The 21,221-nt window shown below is 48.4% G+C and overlaps 1 protein-coding gene across 1 annotated transcript; it reads right to left on the reverse strand.

Moving 5' to 3' along the window:
- Positions 1-638: 638 nt before the first annotated feature.
- LOC136570860 (serine/threonine-protein kinase PAK 3-like) lies at positions 639-20,612 on the reverse strand. Its single transcript, XM_066571265.1, is given in 12 exon segments — positions 639-731; positions 2,202-2,339; positions 5,022-5,218; positions 5,664-5,763; positions 6,606-6,723; positions 7,379-7,491; positions 11,342-11,677; positions 11,956-12,090; positions 15,379-15,510; positions 15,974-16,011; positions 16,931-17,149; positions 20,579-20,612. Coding segments are annotated over 12 exon segments (1,653 nt in total).
- Between the last annotated feature and the right edge of the window lie 609 nt (positions 20,613-21,221).

The raw sequence follows: 21,221 nt of genomic DNA on the forward strand, positions 1-21,221 counted from the left end.
ATTTGCACCTTTAATAGACAGCTGACAACTCAGAAGGAAATGCTCAGCTTGTTCACAGGGTGAGAAAGAAAGGATTCTTCCAGATGAGTTAAAGTTTCAGAAACTTTATTTCTTTACAATCCTACTCTATAATCCTGTGGGGTGGTATTTGCAGAAAAATGGACAGGGACTAAATGAACCAGCCAAACCTTCTGGAGCTAACTAAACTAACTAACCTTCTAGAACTAGGTCAGGTTTTTAATAAAGCTGCATTCAACTTTGTGGATAAAAAGGTGAAGCAGAAGAGTTGCTGACAGACAAAGGGGTAGCAACCCAAATAAAATGACCCTTACAGCATCTACCAATTAGATTAAGAATAAGATGCGTGCTTGCCTCAGGACAAAATAGAGCTACCAGTCAAGAGATGCTGGACAAAGTGCAGCAACCAACCAAACAATGCATGTCTATAGAAACCTATAGGATAGGAACTAATTATAAACTATGCTTAGAAGCACAATAAATGGCTTCTCCTTGATTCACGTTGAATTGTGCAGAGTCTTTTGTCTTTTCTCCACATACTCCTACTCTAAATCCTACTCTACAGTCCTACTCTACAATCCTACTCTAAGATGGCTATGGAGAAAATGGTCCTGATATGATTATAGCACTGTTTGCTTCTCCATCCTCCTCTTCACTGAGATGATGAGTGGTCTCAGGGTGGATGCAGCCTCAGCTGATGTTACAAATGGATGCTGTTCACAAAAAAACCCCAAAAACCAAAAACAAATACAAAAAAAAAAAAAAAAGAAAACAAACAAATTAAAAAACAAACCAAACCAAAACAAACAAACAAACAAAAAACAAACAACAAAAATACAAAGAACAGTGAAGAGTGAACCATTACTTTCCAAGCTCAGTGCTTCACAGGCTCAATCGGGATTTCTCTGGGTCCTAAAAAGACCCAGAACGAGGAGCAATGGCACCATCTGCTACCCAGCAGTCATGTGCAGGACCCTGCCATCACAGGCAAACCTGGCCCAGAATCCCACTCATCCATTTATTCAGGTTTCTTTATCTTGTTGGGATCTTTGCCCTGCCAGTGCTCTAGAAATGGTGCTTTCTGTCCCTGGGTTATCTTCCTTTCAGGAAACTCCAATGACTCACATAGGTCCCTGTCTTTGAAAGACAGGCACTGTGCTAATTCCCACAGGGACAGAAAGCAGTGTCTGCCTTTCCATGCCCTGCCCCTCGTGTGCTGGATGGCACCTTCCTTCCCAGCAGGGCCAGCCCAGTGGCACTGGGTCCTGCAGTTCCCTCTCTGCCACACAAGCTGGCAGGAACCCTGGCGCAGTTCCTGTCTGCTTGAGCGTGCCAGGCAGCAGATGGGGCTGGGACAAGTCCCTCCCAGCTGTCCCTGTTTGTGTGCCAGAAACCTCCAAGGGTGGGCTGGGGGGCACAAACCAGGGCCCCTCAGAGGCTCACAGTGAGCCCCCACAGCCCCTCCTGCCACAGCCAAATCTCTGACTGCTCAGCTGGGACTGGCTTCCTTGGGTTCCTCCACCACCATTTCATGTCTCTGTACCCTGCATTGCTCTACTTCAATTCTTTTGCCATTAGATAAAACTGAACACTCCACCAAATTAGAAAAGAGGGCAACAGAAACAGTCAGAGGACAGAGCACCTCTCTGCTCAGGAAATGCGGAGAAGAGGTGGAGTTATTCAGTTTTGTGAAGAACAGGCCCCAGGGAGACTTTATTGCCACTTTCCAAGACTTCAGAGTGGCTTTGAAGAAAATGGGGGACATCTTTAACAGGGCCGGTTACAATAGGATATGGACAAATATTTTTAAACACAAAGGGCATCTAATCAGAGTAGGTCTAAGGAAGAACTTGTTTACTCGGAGCATGGTGCCACCCTGGCACAGCTTGCCCCAAGAGCTTGTAGGTGCCCCATCCCTACAACCATTCAGGCTCCGGTGGCAAAGGGCTCTGAGCAACCTGATCTCTTTAAAGATGTCCCTGCTCATTGCAGGACACTTGCACCACAGGACCTTTACAGGGCCCTGCCAGCCCAGCCCAGTCTAGGATTCCTCACCGTTTTCATTTGAAGAGCACCAAGAGTGGAGGTGAGGAGGAAAGGGGCTCATCTGATGCCTTGGACTTGAGTGGAGGAGGAGCCCGTCCCTCAGACCCTGTTTCACCTGCAGCCCCTTCACATTTTACCTGCAGGAGCTCCTTGGCAGACCAGCACCGCGCCTCGTCTCTCTGCAGGCAGCAGCTCAGGAAGTCACGCAGGCAAGATGAGAATAGGTTGGGCTGCTGCAGCTTTTGTCTTCCTCCTGTGGCTATCAGGAGTTGAGGCTGGGGAAAAAGGAGACACCAGGCTACACCTGCTTCTTTCCTATCTGTAACTGCTCTCCTGGGTCCCATTGATTAAGTGCCACTCTGCAGTGGCAGTTTCTGCCCTGGCAGAGACCCAGAGATGACTTTCCTTTACCAACCAAAAACCCAAACTCCGATGCAGCCACAGCTTTTCCAACATCCCACAGATCTTGCCTTGGCAGCTGATTTCATTGACTGACCTAGTTAGTGGGAACTACATCACCACAAGCACATTTCCTTCCCTGAAGATTCATACCAGCTTGAGAGGCTTTTTGGAAGAAGGACTTTGCTATACTAACTCTACTATATCCAAGGGTTAGTACATGGAAAAGTATCTCTGCAGTGCTTCTTGGTCCCTTAAGAGCAGCTGCCATAAAACAAAACTAATCCAGCTTTTTGCTTTGTTCTTGAAAACAATGGGAATTGGAAGGAAAGAAAGGAAATCCACCAGGTGCTCCTCAGGTAAGGAAACAAACATTTGGAATCTCATCTTCAACACAGACACATTAAGATGCATGCACAAATGTACTGGGATGAAAACGCCTGCTTGGACACACAGGAGCCACCTGCAGCTCTGTCTCTCAGCAGCCTGAAAATTTCTGCTTTCCTTACATGGAAAAGAAAAACTTTTCATGGTCAAATCAGAAGGAGAGGTTCCATCCCTACGGTCACCCTCTACTCATTTGGCTGCTCAAGTCAATGCATTAATGGTAGGCCCATCCCAGAAAGTGCCAGGAAACAAATGGGAGGTTTTGGCAGGCTCTCCACATCACCAGGCTCTGGCTTGGTGACGTGCAGAATGTGGCTTGGGCTAGGAGAGAAACACGATCACTGAGTGTTTCAGCAGCACTGCACAAGAAGCAGAAGAGACTCTGTGGCCTTTACACCCTCATGCCCCAGTTTGAAGCATGTTTCCCAGTGAGAAGAAATTGCACAGTGGGGTAAGTTCCTCTCTAAAAACCAGTGCCCTAGCAACTTTCTTGTGTTTGGGCTTCTTTTCTTCATTTCTGGAAATGTAACACCAGTTCTGAGAGGCTTGCCTTGTGGTTTTAGGGGCATCTTCACAGACAGACAAGTGGGAGCAACTTGAAACCCAAAGCAAATGTTCCCTGAGAAGAGCTGGGGAGTGTTTGCCTGTGGTGAGGCTTGAGCTGTCTGGCAATCCCTTTCCATGATGTGCAGAAACATCCAGCTGCTCCCCAGAGCTCAGTCCCTCTGGGCACGCCGGCCTCTGGAAACACCTGACGATTCCAGCCTTTCTCCTGCTCAAGAGCATCTAAACTAAGCTGAGCTCCAGTTTCTTCAGCAAGGCCAAGGATGCTCACTTCCATGCAGCTGACAGTGTCCATGGAGCTCAGCAGGTCTTTCTGATACTCCTCAGGCCAAGGAATTACAGTGTAGATTGGCAAGACATTGGCTGATCGTTATCCAGTGTGGTTCGTGTGGAACCAAGCTCTAACATGCTGACAAGTCAGAGGGAGAGAGCTCATTCTGCTTTTGCAAGATGGTATTTAGAAACATAGGACACCAACTTGGAACTATTCAAACCTCAACTTGCAGAATCCATCTCAAATAGACAAAAATATGAATGGCAAGAGGCTTTGGAGTCTCCATAAAAATGCCCACCACTGTAACGATAACTCTGTGCTTGTGGCACTGAAATAGATGGTGACCAAAGAGACTTTGCTATTATCCTCTTTAACCCAAAGGAGAATTTCAAATCCAGAAATGGCAATGCACTCCCCTTGTGTACAAATAAATTATGCGGCTTTCTTTCCTTTTCCCACATCACCAGAGGTGACAAAGAGGGTTTTATCCTGACTCTCAGCTGAGCTCAGCCACTGGCCATGGTGGGGAGCTGGAGTCCTCCCTGTCATTAGAACTGTGCAGGCCAGGGATGGCCCTGCTCCTGTGGTAAAGAAACACAGCACCGCTGTCAACTGCCCACGTTGGATCCCAGCCCAGGCACCTGCCTGCAAGCTCATCAACTGTTAAAGTACCAAGAAACAGCCAAGGGTTTGGCAAACAATTCTAACTGCAGTCGGAGAAAAACACATCCTAAACTTATCCAGGCCACCCACACACATGACTGAACCATGTACAGATGACTTGAAAGCCTGAAAGTTTCGAAGACCCACAGCATTTGGAAAAGATGCTACAGAATGGAAGAGAAGAGCTGTGTTTAAAAAATGAGAAAGCAAGCAGAACTGCTTGGGCATTGCTTTGGTAGTAGGTTTTTTCTCTTTTTCTTTTTTGTTTACTTTTCTTTTTCCTTTTTTTCTTATGTTTTCTATAAAATTGAAACTGGGAAGGTCTAACCTCCATTTCTCAGAATATTTATCACATGTCTACCCTCTCCACTGAAAAATTCTTGTCCTTCAGAAACAGAGTTCCAACATTGTTCAAAAAACAAGTGAGAAATGTCAGGCATGGCTGGAGGCCAAAATGGCAGGTTTCTGAACTGGTTAGGTTTCTGAACTGCCACTTCCCTTTCTGATACAACCAAAGCTACAGCAGATGCTGATGTGTTGCAGGGGCATTTTTAGAAGGAGACCTTGGTGGAAGCGGTGCCAGCAGATGGCAATGGGATTTTGTCCAATGGCACACAGAACATGGGACAGGTGAGAAAGACAGTGGGATCAGTGAGTATTTGCACCTTACCAAGACAGGAGTTGCATTCCAGTAAGGAACTTCTCGTTCCACCATTTCGATGCCCACGATTCCCAAAGACCATATGTCCACTTTGGGGCCATATGGTTGACCTGTCACCACTTCAGGCGCCAGGCACCCAGGAGTGCCGGCCACGCAGCTCCACCTGCCCTGCTCAGGGGTGAGCTGAGCAAAGAGGCCAAAGTCAGCTGTGGAGAAAACAACAAACCATGAAAGCCAGCTCCAATTAGGAAACCAAGCAAAAGAATTCCCCACTCTCAGGCTAAGAATGTGCTGTTGAATCTCCTGGAGAAATGTGCACGCTCGATTTCCTTGGGGCTTTAGCCAAGGGAGTATGGAATTGGCCGCTTCCAAAAAAACCCAGGTTTCTTAACGCTGCTCACAGCAGTGGACTTTATGCCCCTGAAGCTTTAGATTGTAGCTCCCTCTGTCTGGAAGGGACACACACAGAGCAACACCACTCTTGACTGCTTGTGGTTCTTTATACCTCTGTGCACGTTGCAACTGTGCCTTCAGCTCGCAGCAGGGGTCCCTGCACTGCCACCAGCACCATTTCTGGGGAGCTGGCAGTCACTCCAAGCAGCCCCACACCCACATCCCTGGAATGCTGCACCTGACCAAGAATATACTCACCCAGCTTGACAGAGCCGTTGGTTTTGAGAAGGATGTTGCAGCTCTTCACATCTTGGTGGATGACACGGTTTGAGTGCAGAAAATGCAGTCCTTGCAGGCACTGAGCGAGAAAACAGAAACAGGAGGGCAAAAATGAGTGATGTGATTTCATCACACAAGAAAGGAAACAAAGAATCTAAAAGATTCCCTCTCCAGGGGAATGGGGAGTAATGGCAGAACAGTAATGGCCACTGAGAGGAAGAGCTTGCTGCTCCAACACTTGCAGAGCAGGACCTTTCTAAGGAAAGGCACGTCAGCTTTTGAAAGAGCAACAGTACTTGCTGTTGTAGGCTGTGCCCTGCAAACCAGCCAGGATGACTCCTGCTGCAGTGGACGTGCTTTTTCCATGCAGAGGACAAAGGAGGGGTTTTGAAAGGAAAAGTCCCTCCCTTTGGTGTGAAGCAGATCACTTTTGGGTGGGAGGCTGCACGACAAAGATTTTCTTGCTGGCCTCAGCACAGGCTTGGAAGTATCACACCAGTCACTTTCCGGAAGCAAAGAGCATTTTGGCTGCACTACTATCCTTTTCAGCTGAGGACTGTGAGACATGAGTCTTTTTTCTTTGCTGATCATTTCAAATCCTGCCACCAGCACCTTTGCTTTTACAGGCAAGGAATGCAGTGAAGACAGACTCCAGGCAAACATTTAGAGAGGCAAAGTGGAGAACAGCAAATACAAATACAAGAGACAGAGCGAGAATACAGCAGCAGGAGATAAGAGTACTGGCACTGAGTACAGGGAGTGCAGGGGCACTGGCAGGCCTTTCACTTGAGATGCTTTTACTTGCCCATAGAATAGCAGCAACACAGAAACAAAGCTTGGCACAGGAAATCACTCCAGCTCTGAGCCCCTGTTTCCCAGACAATCCTGCCCAAGCCCTTGGAAACACATGGGATTGCTGACCTCCCGACTGATGGCTGCCATCTCATCTTCAGACAGGTAGGTCTTGCTGATGACATTGCTCAGAGTGCCTCCATCCATGTACTCCATAACCAGCCAGAGCTCCTCACCCACAAGGTAGCTGAAAGAAGGAAACAAGGGCGTGGAGATGAATGTACATGGCTAGGTTGCTGTGTGGAAAAGACAGGTTGATTCTTCTTTTCAGGTCCCTTTGAGACAAAGACAAAATAAAGGAATAGACATTCCCTCTTGGCTGTGCATTGTTTGCCATCTGTGCAGTCTCAAGGAGAAAGGCACGGCTGCGAAAAAGGAGATGTCTTAGATGGGCAGCAAGCAAAATGTGCAGTTTAGTAACAGCCCAGATAAAAAACCTGTCACACATGGTGTTTCTGGAAAAAAGCACCTAGTCTTCCTGGCATGCATAGCAATGGAAAACAGTGGCAACAATCCAAGGGAAATCCTTGTTAGTTTACCTGGACGTAAGAAGACACTTGAAAAAAATCAAGCTCCAAAACAAAGTGGTGGCTGTGAATATAGAGATCATTGATTTAGTAAGACACGACACATCCAGGTTTTTGAACAATTTTCAAATACCATGTGCCAGTGAAGACTCATGCAGACAAAATGCAATCTCTTCCCATCCACTGGAGATGAAAGGAGCAATAATAATTAGCCAATAATTACAGCTCTATTTTCTGCCAGTGACCAAAGTGGGATTTTACCTTGCATGTTTGCAATATGTGAACAAACGTTCATGGGACAAAAGCACAACTCACCTGTCTAAACAATTGACCAGGTTGGGATTCCTATTCACCTTCATGACCATGAGTTCATTGACTTTTAGTTCCTTCTTCCTCAGTCCTTGAAGACGTATTTTCTTTATGGCCACCTAAAATGACATTGAAAATCAGTAACTTGAGAGGTTGGTGGCACGAGACCACAAGGCACATGGAGCGAGTGATTTTGCAATGACACAGCTGAGCTGTGCCAAACTGCCTTGTGATTAGGCACTGCAGTAATTAGGAACTGACGTTCCAACAGCCCATTTCTCTGCTCCCTTGGGAGCCAGTTACAGGACACGTGGGGCCACTGACATTTTGCCTTGACCACTTGGTAACAGCGGTGTCTCGGTTATCACCCACAAAGCTCTGACCACACTCTCTGCTGCTTTGTTTGCGACTCAGAAGAAGCAATCCATGCCTTAAAACTCTGTGGATACATCTTGGGCTATGGGCAGGGCTTAGGGCTTTCAGGGACGCCTTGCAGATCTCTCCCTATGTGCAGTTCCCAAGTGCAGCAGGTGGCTAAGGAACTACCGGTAACTTTCAGATGTATTTATTGGCAGCCAGAAATGAGAATTCAGGACTCTGAAGCTGTGCCCCAAAGAGCAGTGAGGTGCTCGAAGGCACCACCTTTGTTTCAGCAATGGAGAGCGAGTGAGCGCGTCCTTCTCTGAAAGGAACCGCTGCCCTCCGTGCCTTCCTTCCGGCAGCTGAGGAGGACAAAGTCCCAAATGCATTTTGCGGGCTGGCACCAGTCTGTGCTTCTTGTGCCTTTTCAGCATAGCTCTGCCCAAAGCTCCAGCCACAGCTCACACCAGAAGGGAAAGCCCTCGAGTGCAGCAGAATCTGCAGGTGCTGTTGACATTTACCTCTCCTCCTGTGGCAGTGTCGAGTGCTTTACAAACATCTCCAAAAGTCCTAGAAACAAAACAGAAGCAGAGAAAGGAGAAGCCATTTAGATCTTGCAGTGAAAGCCAGCCCACACAGGAGATCTGTGCTGTAAATGCCTAAGACCTGCAGGACACTGGAAGCATGGAGATGTCTTTGACAATGCCTTCTGAGCACACTTAGAAATTCTGATCAGCACTGACAATCTAAGCCCAGTGCCTGAACACATTTGCAGCTTGTCTGACTTCACACTTGATACCTATTCCACCAGCAAAACACCTGATGCATAGTTTTGTAAAATTAACATTGCTTGGACTCACCCACTGCCAATATTTTCCAGTTCAATGTATTTTATAATAGGATTTTCCATCTTCGCCATTCTCCCTGAGGGAAACAAAATGCAAGATGTTCACTTTAAAGCAGAGATCCCAGCTTCTAGGAGATACAAAAGGCAGCCCCACTGTCTGGGGCTCTGAGCCCTCCCTTTGTGGACAGCTGGCTAAGAACAACAGGAACAGGAACTGGAACAACAAGAAAAGAACAGCAGGTCCACAGCACAAGTGGCTGGCACAGAGACTGATTTCTAGCATCCTTTGAAGTGAGAGACCTCTTGACACAGGGAAGCACAGGGAGATACATTCAGAGACTGAGACCAGAAGAGAATACCTACCAAGGCAAGTAAGTTTGTCATCTAGAAACATTAAGGAGAGCTGGAACTAACAGTGCCTTTGTTTTCTTGGGAATAAACACTGTGAGATTTAGAAAAGGTTTCCTACTTGCTAAGATTAAATGCACCTGGACATCTAGAATCAATTCCTCTGAACAGATGTCAAGTTCAGAACAGGAGGAATTATTGCCAAGTGTTCCCATCTTTTCCAGCTTGCAGCAGTTTGCCAGAAGAATGCCTCTGCGTTTGTAAACCAGAGCAGCTCATGCTAGAAGCAATCCCGATGGGGCTTTCAGCGTCAGGACCCTCACCCTTTATGAGCAGGCTGAGCTCAAAGACGCCCTTGCCCGTGCCCCGCATGAAGAACCACGCCGCTTCTCTTCACCCCGACAGCGCGGATCAGTCGCTCCCATTGCACTCGCCCTCTCGGCACCGCACACGTCCCCATCTTCCCAACTCGGCACGGCGGGCATGGGCACAGAGGACAGCAGTGCTCCTCAGGCGCCCTGTGACACAGAGAGCTGCCCAGAGGAGATGCTGACCCTCTTGTGAGTCCAGGCCGTGCGACGCAGCAGCCGGCCCAGAGAAGGGGCTGCTGCCTCAGGCAGCTCCGCGCTGCAGCAGCCGGGCAGCAGCGGGACCCTCCCAGCCAAGGAAGGCTCAAGCCTCTGCACTCCCACCAGCCCTCAGGGGCAGGGCAGCGACCACAACAAGGCTGGCAAAGCCCAAGCATGAGCACTGACAAGCACTGACTGGAAGAAGCCAGAGTGAGCCTGAGCCCTGTACAAGCTGTTGCCCCCATTCAGGACACAACAGGATGGGCTTTGAGATCAGCCACACCGAGGCGCAGATCAGTGCCCTTTTTGTCCCAACAGGTGATGGTAGACACAGAATCCACTGGGCTCTCTTCTCAACCCTACCAGATCTTATCTGAGAGCACAGCACTGGCAGCTGTTAAGGGCAAGAAGCAGATTCATTGGGTTGTGCTGCAGAATCACAAAGGGCTTGATGTGTTCTCCTAGAGACTGATCTCAGCAGAGCTTCTGCCAGTGGCTAGGACTCAAGCAGTCACAGCCTTCTGCTGATCCAGGAACAATGCCTGCTTCTGCCTTCGGCAGAGAGGGAAGCCCAGGCAAACTCCAGCCAGTCTAAGCTGCCCTCAGAGGCAGCAGGAACACCCAGAGCTCTCTCTTGCTGCCTCGGAGCAACGCCAGCACTTCTGTGACACTAAACTGAGGAGAACCCTTTAGTACAGCTATGCTGACACGTGCACACAATACACTGTCCCTCAGATAAGAAAGATACCAGACGTACTCAGTTGCTCCAGGGAGTCACCCGCCATCTCCTGTTGCTGAGCAGCAGCTGGGTCAGCACGGGAGGTGAACCAAGTGCTCAGGCTCCACTTCTTCAGCTGGAGAGCAAAGGCTCCTTGGGACAGCACTGCTGCTTCTGCAGCAGCTTCAGTGTCAGAGTCGGTGTAGATCTGAGACAAGAAATGAGTTTATGTCAGGAAGGTGTGGCAGAGATTGCCCTGAAATGCAAGAGAGATTGCCATTTGAAATTCAAGCCCTTAGGAAGCTGCTGTCAGCCACATGCAGAGCTCTTCAACTGGATTGCTTTGGATGTCCACTTGTGAAACCAAATGGTCAAAACCAAAGGCTGGTTTTACTCGAGGTCATAGCCAGTTTCTTGTTCTAAAGGATGACTGCAGCAACGACCGCTCCACTTCCTCCCAAAGACTCCTTTCCCCCTCCTAGGTCTGCAGATACATTTGCAGCTCCTCATTCTAATGTTCTACCTCCTGCCATGAAATTCTCTTTTTCTGCACCTTCCTCGGGACGTGCTCATCCTGCAGCATCTCTGGATGGTTCAGTTCCTGGGCCTCATGCCAGCCTTGGGGCTCTTGGTTGCCCGTCATTTGCTGGAACTCTCTGCAGGCTGCCAGGTAGGATGGCAACACTTCCACCTCAAGTCAAACAGAACAAAGGAGTCAGAGACTACAGCTTGTCCCCGTCAGCCAGGAGTCATCGACTGGGAAGAAAGTAGAGAAAAGGACAGGAGCAGATTCACAAGGGATACAGACAGCTTGTAGCTCGTATTCCAGATCTATGTGAGTGACCATGTTCACCTGCAAAAACACCTCAAGAAACAAGGTCACCTGGAAGAAGCCAGCAGGAGTTCATTCGGATGACTGCTGGCTAAATGGCCAAGGGAGTAATGCCACTGTCTAGAGCATCAGCTGAGATTCAGCAGACCAGGAAGTGCCCTTCAGAGCAGCTCTGACAGAGGCCTCATCAGGATGGCACTCAGAGGCATCACCCACCCCCTGCTGCTCTGCACTGGAAAGGCAAGGAGGGCAGAAACCACCCCTTGGGTGACTGCAGTGGCTATTGCTGTTTCACTCGCTTTTCTAGAGCCTTTTGTTCCTGAAGGAGGCGATTAATTTTCTCTTTGATGATTTTAATTTTTTCGTCTAGCCTCTGCTTCCTTGCCTTGATCCTAGCCTCAGTTTCCTGCAGCTGTGCCTGCATCTGTTCATCAATTTTCTGTAAACAACAACGGAAAGGACTCTCTTTCATGCGTGGAGTGGCTGCCATTCCTTCATTCACCTGTTTTTGTTGATTGCCCCTCTGCATAGGGAGATTCTTCTCCTCTTGGATGTCTTCATTCCTCCTCTTTGCTGCCATGATGTCACTCTGAGCTTCAGGCAGCTCTGCTTGTGGCTCTGCCTTGATGTTCTGTACACACAAAAGCAGAGCAAGTGACTGAGAGCTGCCATCAAGATCAACTTTTCCCTCTTTTAGCCTCAAAATCACATTTATTCAGCCCCTTCTTTCTGCTTCTCTACCCAGCTCTGCTTCCACTGTAACCATCCTGTCCTGGTGCTGGTCTCTGCAGATTCCAAGGCTCTGTCCTTTCAGTGCCTGTGGGACTTCCTGGCCTCCTCAGTCCCAGGAGCTCTGGTTTATGCCCCTCTTCCTGCCCTTCCCTCTGTCCCCTGGCCAGTCAGGCTTACCTGGCCATTCTCCTCTGGCTCTTCCACCTGCTGCCCGAGCTGCTCTTCCTGCTCTCGGGCAGGGAACAGCTCTCCCTGAATCTGGCACGGCATCTCAGATAAGGCAGTCTGCTCCTGCTCTTTCTCTAGAAGCACCTGCACAGAAAGCAAGAGAAGATGGGTTTCAACTTCCCGTATGACCTTTGTGGGCCAAGACTCAAAGACTGCTGGGCTCACACGCTCCCAAAGCACTGTGCTGCTGCTCTGCTGGGTCCTTCTCTGCCCGTGGGGAGCCACAGATTCCAAAGTGACCCTGGCCCTACAATCAGGGGCCATCTGGGACTGAAGCTCCAACAGCCTCTCAGGCAGCTGACAGGGAAGGTGTGGCATTTCTCAAGGGTCTGGTGAGGGCCTCCCTCTGCTTCTGCCATGTCCGTTTGTCTTTCAGTGGTGACTGACACCCCGCCCTGTCCCATAGCTCCATCCTGGCCCTGCAGGTGGCTTCCTGGGTGAGCTCACTCCTTGTGAGAGACACTTCTGGAGTTCACATTCCCTTCAGGCCTGCACCAGCATTCCTCCTTCCTGACATCTACACTCTTCTTAGAAAATGGGGTCATTCAGGAGATAAGGATGCATGCAAAGATCTCTGATGGAAGTCAGAGAACCTCTATGGCCATCTCAGTATATGGAGGAGGACCAAGGTGTTTCTTCTCCCTCTTTTGTCAACTGAGAATTCTGACCAGCAGTAACAGAGTTTCTCATAAGGCCCCATTAACAAATGCACTTACACAGCCCTGGGGATGCCAGCGAAGGAAACCATGTGTCATGTAATGCATGTATGGGCAAAGTCACCAGATCCCAGCTACAGCATGGGACAGTTCCACTCCCTTAGGACATGCAAAATTTAAAGGATAAAAAGAAGGCTTCAGGTCAGAAAAGGCTGGAGTAGGAAAACATGAGGGGAAAAAACAACCATCTCTAGAGGGGGAAACATCTCTGCCTGCTCAGGATCAGTCAATGGAACTTGTCTCTACTCCTCTCCTGAAGGGATGCCTTGTGGTGAGCTTTGCATCTTCCACTGCTTTGGAGCAGAGCCAGGAAGATTCAAATAGACAGATAGACAGACAGATCTCATTTTTATAATCTCTCTTTACTGTGCTGTGGTATTTACATTCTTTGAACACAGAGAGATATAATTCTCTCTCCTAGGTTTTTTTAAGGGGAGGTAGTGAGAAACTTAGAGAAGAAGAGAAAACAATTATTATGTCTACTTGCTGTTCTTGTTGTTTAGTACATGTAGAATGTGTTCTAGTGATTGTTTACTAAAAGTGATTTGTTAATTGGATTTTAGTGATAGTTGTTTAGCTTGATTAGTTAATTAGATAAAAGCTGTGTCGTGACTGTCTGGAGGCAGTCACAAGTTTTTCTTTAGTAGCTTTTTAGTATAGTATCTCTTTAGTATAGTTTTAATATAGTACTAGTGTGATATAACATAGCTTAAGAAAGCATTTGTTTAACCTTCTAAATCATAGAGTCAAAGCACATTATTCGCCACGTGGGGGTCACCCTGAATCAATACTGTCCTTTCTGTCGCTACACACATCAACACTCGGTAGCAGTGCCCCGATCTGCAGCCATCCTAAACTTGCTCTCCTGTTGCTTCAGTAACCCACACTCTTGGGGAATCTGGAGCGTGTGGGTCCTTCTGGAATGCAATCAGACCCAGAGCATTGCACTGGGAACTGCACTCTGTGCATCTGTGCTCGGGCAAGTTCTTCTCTTGGACTCGAGCACACTGATGGTGCTAAAGTGGCTGGAATCAGAAATGCAGCCCAGCCCCTCCCAGCTCCTCTAATCTCTGAGCACCAGCTGGAATGCAAGGGCATTGATTTCCTGCTCAATTCCCAAATACAACACACACTGATTCCCTGGGCTGCCAAAAGACACGGGAGCCGTTAACCTGAAAGTGATGTGTTTCTGCCAGTGCTGGAAAAGGGCAGGAAAGATTGAGAAAAAGCTCCCTTGCTCCCTGGAGAAGGAGAAATGACACAAGGCTTCTCCTTCTAGCAAACAAACAAACAAATAAACAAACAAAATATGAAAGTGTTACCTACTCCAGTGTCTAAAGCACTTGGATGCAGTGAAGGGATGTTTGGCAGGGAAACAGCCCTTGTGCTGAGCATTGGATCTGTGGATCTAAGGCAGGGATCTCTGGAAGTCTGCCTGAAGGTCCCTCATGAGCCCCCATTGTCCAGGCTAAAGCTCCCTCAGCACCTCCTCGCTGGCCTTGTGCTGCACCCCTTGCCCAGCTCCCCTGTCCTTCTGTGCACGCGCTGCAGCCCCTCAAGGACTTTCTGCTTCCCAGGGCCCACAGCTGCACCCAGCACTGCAGCGGTGGCCGCAGCGCTGCCAGCACAGGCCACGCTCCCTGCCCTGCTCCTGCTGCCCCCCTGCTGCTGACACGGCCACCGTGCCCTGGCCCTTCTTGGCCCCCTGGCCACACGCTGCCTCATCTTCAGCGGCTCAAGGCTGCCAGCCCTGCGTCCTTTTGGCCCACGCAGCTCCCCAGCCACAAAGGTGCCCATTTCACTTCAGATACAGCAGGCATCATTGCAAGGTGTACATCCTGGTTTTAGCATTACAAGACAGCAGTCAAGGACTTGCAGCTTTGCTCCCACTCCAGGCTCCAATGCAGTTTTCAAAGCAAACTACACAATAGAAGGTATCAACAGACACATGCAGCGTCTGGTTTTTGCCTCAGAAGAAGGGTTCAGAACTACTCACTTTGTTTCTTTTGCCACACTAGACAAGAATGCCCCCCCCCCCCCCAGCTTCATGGACAACACAGTCATCTCCTTGCAGCTTATCAAAGACCAAGAAACAGGCAGACTCAGAGCACCTATCTGCTCTGCTACTGGCTGCTCTGCCTGAAGAGGCAGAAGAGCAACCTGACAACAAAGGCACCAAAATCCCTGACTTCAAGCAGCAGCTCTACATCCCAGCGTGTCTCTGAAATAGTCCCAAGTAAGCACACCCAAGAAGTTTGTGGGGACAAAGCACCACAAAGAGTTGTGTGGTCAGATCAACATTTTTTCGTGCCTGCAGCTACTTGGCCAGTCTGTGCAGGGGGACAGGTCTCTCCACGCCACAGTGTCCCCTGTGTATCTGACAAGGCTGAGCACAGTGTCTTTGACATGCTCCCTGCTCTGGGATCAGGGAGCATTCATGCTCCAGGCTGGCCCCTATCAAAATGCCAGGAAGCTGCTGCCTAAGCATGACAGATCAAAGCCCATTGTCCAGCTGCCAGAGGCTGGGGGCAATCACCAGGTCCTGGCAGGACTCCAGCACTCAGCATCCTCAGCCAGCAACAGCAAGTGCCGGCTGGTCAGAAACTTGCAGCTCTGCCTTGCACCAAAGACAGCAGCACACACAACTGGCACTTACTGGCTCAGAATGGTCAGGCTGTGGTGTGACCACAGCTGGAGGCTGGCGCTCATCCACCTCATTTGCCTCCTCTTTGGCCTCCTCTCCATGAGCAGAGGGAGCCAGAGGAGAGACTGCTGTTGGTTCTGTGATCTGTGGACAGACAGCAGTGTGAGGGACAGAAAGTTACCTACAATTTATAACCTTATTTCTATTCAGCACTTTATTCTACTCAGCTCTATTTCTACAACCAGCTGCACTAAGGACAAATCAGAAACTTTGATAACAATGGGATTCTAAGTCACTGCGACTGAATTTAAATGGGCTAATTCAACAGAATTGCTAATAGTTCTGAATTAGACATTATGCCCTGGCTGCTATCAAGAAGCAACATTCTCTCTGCAAAATGAGCTTTTCATTCCTTGAAAGTTCTGAAATGGAAAATCAGGAAAAAGCCAGCAATGCCTGGCAATGTTATTGCTGCTGCAGACATGGAAATGGATTTTCTTTCAGCCTACCCAGCTGGCCCTCTACACTCTGCTGCCACAGGCCAAGCTCACAGCTTGCTCTACAATTCTTAAGCACCAGGAACATGAAATGTTCCTTTCTCACTCACCTCAGGATCAGCACCTCTGAATACACGGATCATGTGATCTGGAGTGGGCAAGGGAAAATGAACAAGTGCTGTGAGAAAACTGCCTGGGCTGCTGAATCCCACAGAAGAGAAGAAGTCAACCCAAACAGAGAGTATTTTTCTTTATCAACATCCCTTCACGTGACATACTTCTTTCACACAGCCAGCAAGAGATCAGGACAATAATCTTGGTTGTGCCTACACCAGTAAATGAATACAAACGTGATCAAGGAAATGCAAATTGTTCTTCAACACTCAATGCTTCTGTTCTGTTCAACGGATAAAGCAACTCTTGTTCTCTTGTCTTTCAGGTACTTTTTTAAAAAACAGAAGTTGCATGCACTAATTCCCATTAAGTTTCTGAAAACAGTCACCCAGAAAAGCTTCCCCAAAATCCCCCTGAGCTGTGGCAGTTCTACTGTGAAACAGCACAGCAGCAGCTCCAGGGCTCAGGAGCAGACACTCATGGCTTTAGAGTTTGCACTTCACTGCAAAGGGAATCACTATTTTAGCACTCAGTCAAGGGTCAAAATAGACAGTCAAATCCTTTCATTACAAAATTTAGAATAAAAGAAGCTTTCCCTCAGTTCTGGGGAGAACTACAAAGTCTTTAGAAGGCCTTCTGAGAAGGCCTCCCAGTCTGCATTTTGGAAGTTGTCCTGCGTGATCCAGCAAACTGAGGAAATGACAGACTCTGCTGCCACAGACTCTCCCGTGGAGGGAACGGAAGCCCTGCAGGTTCCCTTGCAAATGCTGCCCCTGTGGCTACAGGCACCCCCTTTTTAGCTGAACGCCCTGACAGGAGCTTTACCAAACCACTGGCATCCTAATGCTCCTTCTCTTTCAAAATCAACCCAGTCACTAAGACAGAGCAGGAAGACATGCAAAAGCCAGGTTAGCTTACACCCTAACCTAAATAGAGTTGAAACCTCTACTTACTTGCCAGGCTAGTCATGAAATAGGTGGAATAAACAGTGCCATACATGGTGCAAACTGCAGCAGCGAGTTGCTCAATCATTGTAGCACTGTTGTTCAAGTTTACCCCAGCACTACAAAAGCCAAGACTCCTGTCAGTGTGCAGCTACACACTGACAAAGGCGACAATCAGGAGGATGCTCCTGATCTCAGCAAGCCCTAGGGCTGCTCTGGCACTGAGGCCTTCCGTGCAACAAGGCAACCTTCTGATGTCACCATGACGATGTGGCAACCATGCCCTGATATCACAAAGCAAAGTATGACAAAGCAAAGCATCACAAAGCATGTTAGTCTGTGAATTTATGCAAAGCAGTAACCAACCTTCCCTACAGCAAACACAAAATGGCCTTGGAAGTTCTCCTCTGACACAAAGCAGCACAAACTCCCCCCATGGGCCAAACCCTGTTGTTCAAGGGATCCAAGAGGAACTCCAAGAGTGCCCCAAGCACCTACAGCCTGTACCCCAAGTGAGTATTCAGATGGGACCCAAGCAAAGGAAACCAGACCAAGAAAATGGCCCAAAGCATTGTACAGAACCAGGAGAGAAAGCACTATTGGCATAGCAGCTGAAGTAATTCCTAACAAATCACCCCATATATCTGCATGTTTATTGGATGTTCCCAGGGCTGCTGTGTATGTACATCTCTTCCTCTGCTCTGCCTTTCTTCCCCTTTGGCAGCAGTGGACCTGGCAGCATCTGCCCGCCAGCAGCAGCTGCTCCAAGCTGGGAACGCGGCTGGCGGTGCTGATTTCCAGAGGCTCCTGTGTCCCAGGGAAGCCAAGGCAGGAGCAGTTGAACGGCGCTGGCGCTGATGCTGCTCTGTGCCAGAGAGCCCCGGCTGGGCAGGGCACGGTGCCCACTGCGCTGCGGGCTCCTTCTCCTGCCAGAGCTGGGCACACCTGGGAGCAAGGCATGGCAACCTTTGGGCAAACCAAGGGGTTTCTGGGGCTGCACTGCTCTGCACACACCCAGCTCACCTGCAGCACAGAACCTTGGTCCCCCAAAAGGTAAACAAGATGGAAACAGCTGGAAAAGATCTCATTTCAACCATTCTTTATGCTTCAATAGAAATGACCAAAAGGAAAGTTACTGAGCAGGGCCCGATCCACACTGCCAGCTCAGTGTGAGAAAAGAGGCATTACTTTATTTCAGTGCTGGGTGCGTGGGGAATTGCTTCCCTGAAACATGCACACCCACGTGTGTGTATCCATGGAACTAAGACATTCCTTTCATTACTTTTATTCATTTCTTTGCTCAAACTCACAGGCTAAACATTCTCACAAAGTATTTGACATGTTTAAATCACTTCCCCAAAATTACTGACATTTAGAGTAGTGGTCTCTTGAGGGTCTCTGGTGGTCATGTGGTGAACATCCCATTCCTCAAATTCTCCTTCCATGGTTAAGATCCTTCTTCTCCTTGAATGCATTGCAGCTACCTCCTCAGTAGGCCCACTGTCTTTATTCTCAAGGCTAAGATATCCACTTGCACACATTAACCACTGGGTTGAGGGAAGGTATGACTCAGCACCACCTGTTAAAGCTTAACAAATTCACAATTTGTTGCCGGTAAACACTTCCCCAACGTCTCTTGTTCCTTCTCTGGGAATCAAACACAAGCATTTTGTGAGCACTGAGCCCAAGGCCGCCTCCAACCCTCCTGTCACCCACCAGCCCTTCTCTCTTCACAAACAGCAGGTCCAGCAGTGCCTTCCCTCACCGGCTCAGTCACCAGCTGTGTCAGAAGTTCTCTGTCACACACTCCAGGAACATCCTGGACTGTTTGCTCTCTGCTGCACTCTGTTGCCAGCAGACATCCCCACCCTGTTCCACAGCCCTTGCAGAACCCTGCACCTACTATCCCCGGGCACCTGGGAAGGGGAGGCAGTCACGGAAGAGATGCACCAGCTGCACCGGGCAGGAACCAAAACCCTCTCGCGGCACAGCTGCTGGCCTGTGTCTGGCACAGCTCCGGCTGCCCCACTCCTCATGGGCTTTTGGCTGGAAATGCAATTGCACTTTCTGCCTCATGTAGAAATACCAGGGCTGCACAAACAACGGCCAGCAGGCCACATCCCAAAGGCACTGCAGCATGGAGTTGAGAAGGAAGAAGACCCTTCCCCAATTCCTAACCATACCAAAAAATACCACCATAATTGGGACTTTTAATCTTCTGAATGTAGAGTTGATTCACAGGGTGACAAGGGAATCTTCCAATGGAGTTGAAGTTTGGTAGAGTTTTTATTCTGAGTCCTACTCAGACTGTTGATTTGAAAATTTATTTTAAAATATTTTTTAAAAGGCTGTGCAGTCATATGGTTTTGTTCTAATACCAAAATGGCTAGATGAAAGGTACTGGCATTTTAATTACATACAAACTGATTAGTCTGTAAAAGCTTTCCTGCAGAATAGCCACTAAACAAGAAATGAAAATCTGTGGACTGTTGACTTTGCAAAATTCTACTACATTTACCAGACAATGAGGCATTTTTATTTAGATCATAGAGCAAATTAATTCCTATGGATAACTTGATTTGGATAAACCTGTTGATTTCAAATTAAAATTGCCAGCATGTACTAAGTGGAAATCTGAATACTCACTTCTATGAGATCTGAATTATTAGATAGTCATTGTTCACCATAATAACAAAAATTAACATTCTGGCTATTTTTTTTTTACTTATCGTCAGCTCTTCAACACTCTTTGTAACATCAGAGTTTGTAGCAAGGTGAACCATGGGTTGGTGGAGCATTGCAGAAGGCTCCTGTGTCAGCACTAAATGTTCACATTTACCATGGCATCACTTCTTGCCTTTAATTCCAAGCTACAGCTCAGTTCCTGCAGTATAGATTCACACTTGTAGTCTGTATTTGCAGCTGGTTCTTACTTCCCTGTCCAGAAAAAAATCATGCTTGGATCTCAAATCAAAATGAAACAAGGACAGAGTCAGGTTCTGGATAGGTATAGCAAGAACTAAGATTTTTTTTTTGCAAATATGTTGAAAAGTTGTTTGTAGATACTGCAAAAATGGCAGATTAAGGACTTGCACTCTAACTTGCAAGCTAAAGTTTGCCTGTTATTTCTGGACTGATTTCTTGAGGCCAGACACTGAACCTAATCAGTAAGAAAATCAAAACCACAGGAGTAGTTTGGAGAATATTGTAAATTATTCTGTCATGATGCTTTTTGCCTAAAAGTTCTGGCCATCATCCGATTGGAGTAATTAGAGGGGATCAAAGCCATCATTCTGTGCCTGTGCACACAGTTCCTTCCCAGGAGCAATCCATGAAGCAACGCTGACGAATCCACACCAGCAGCTGTTGCCACACAGTCATGAAGCAGAGAATATGTATTTCTGCTACACTTGGACAGCTGAAGATGCCTCTGCTGAGCTAATTTTAGTGACTGCTCACCACAGATGAGACCTTGTGGTCAGTCTCCAACAAGTCAGGGCAGTTAATATTCTGCCTAAGTGAAGTAAGTCTAGCAATACATAGGCCATGGAGCCTGAGGAAAGCCAGCAGCTGTGGGAGATTTAATTTGTTTCCGTATCTTTCTTTTTACTAATTTATTGCAGTCAATTATTTAAAGAATGGAAACTTTTGGCATACCATTGGCTGGAAGGTTGGTCAATCTTCCATTCATGACTCCTCTGAAAGCATCACCCCAGTGTTTTTATCAGTAACTCTTCCATTTTTATGGCTCACACAGCATTTCCTGCAGCTCTTCCTGGAGTCAGGGAAAGGCACCAGGAGGAGGGGGAGAAAGCTGTGTGCAGAGACTGTGTCAGATAAAGAGACATTTGTTTCCTCTTATTTGACTGAATGGCTGCAGGAACCTCGCTAGCACTGCTAGCACTGCTGGCAAGGCGGCCTTTTGCAGGGCTGGGCAGAGTTTGGGGCCCAGGATCCCTCCTCTCCGTGGGACACCAGGGTAAGCAGCCCCTGTGCCAGCCAGGAGCAGAGGTTCTGTGACTCTGCCCTGGGCAGAGGGACCTGCCACTGTCCTGAGCTCCTGCCGCGGGTCCTCTGGGGCAGCTCCTGCTCTGCAGGGATGATGGGCGCAGCTGGGGGGTGGCTGCAATGGAGGGTGGCTTCCAGTGTGCTCTGTTGGTCTGCCACACTGGAGCCAACAGAGCTTCTGGAAGGAGCCTCCTCTTGTGAGCTGCTGGAGCTGGAGCTGGCGCTGGCCACAGAGCCGCTGCTCTCATCCCTGGCAGGACCAGAGCACAGCAGCCTCTGGGCCTCCTTGCTG

Source organism: Molothrus aeneus, unplaced genomic scaffold, assembly GCF_037042795.1.
Source record: "Molothrus aeneus isolate 106 unplaced genomic scaffold, BPBGC_Maene_1.0 scaffold_40, whole genome shotgun sequence".
NCBI classification, from domain to species: domain Eukaryota; kingdom Metazoa; phylum Chordata; class Aves; order Passeriformes; family Icteridae; genus Molothrus; species Molothrus aeneus.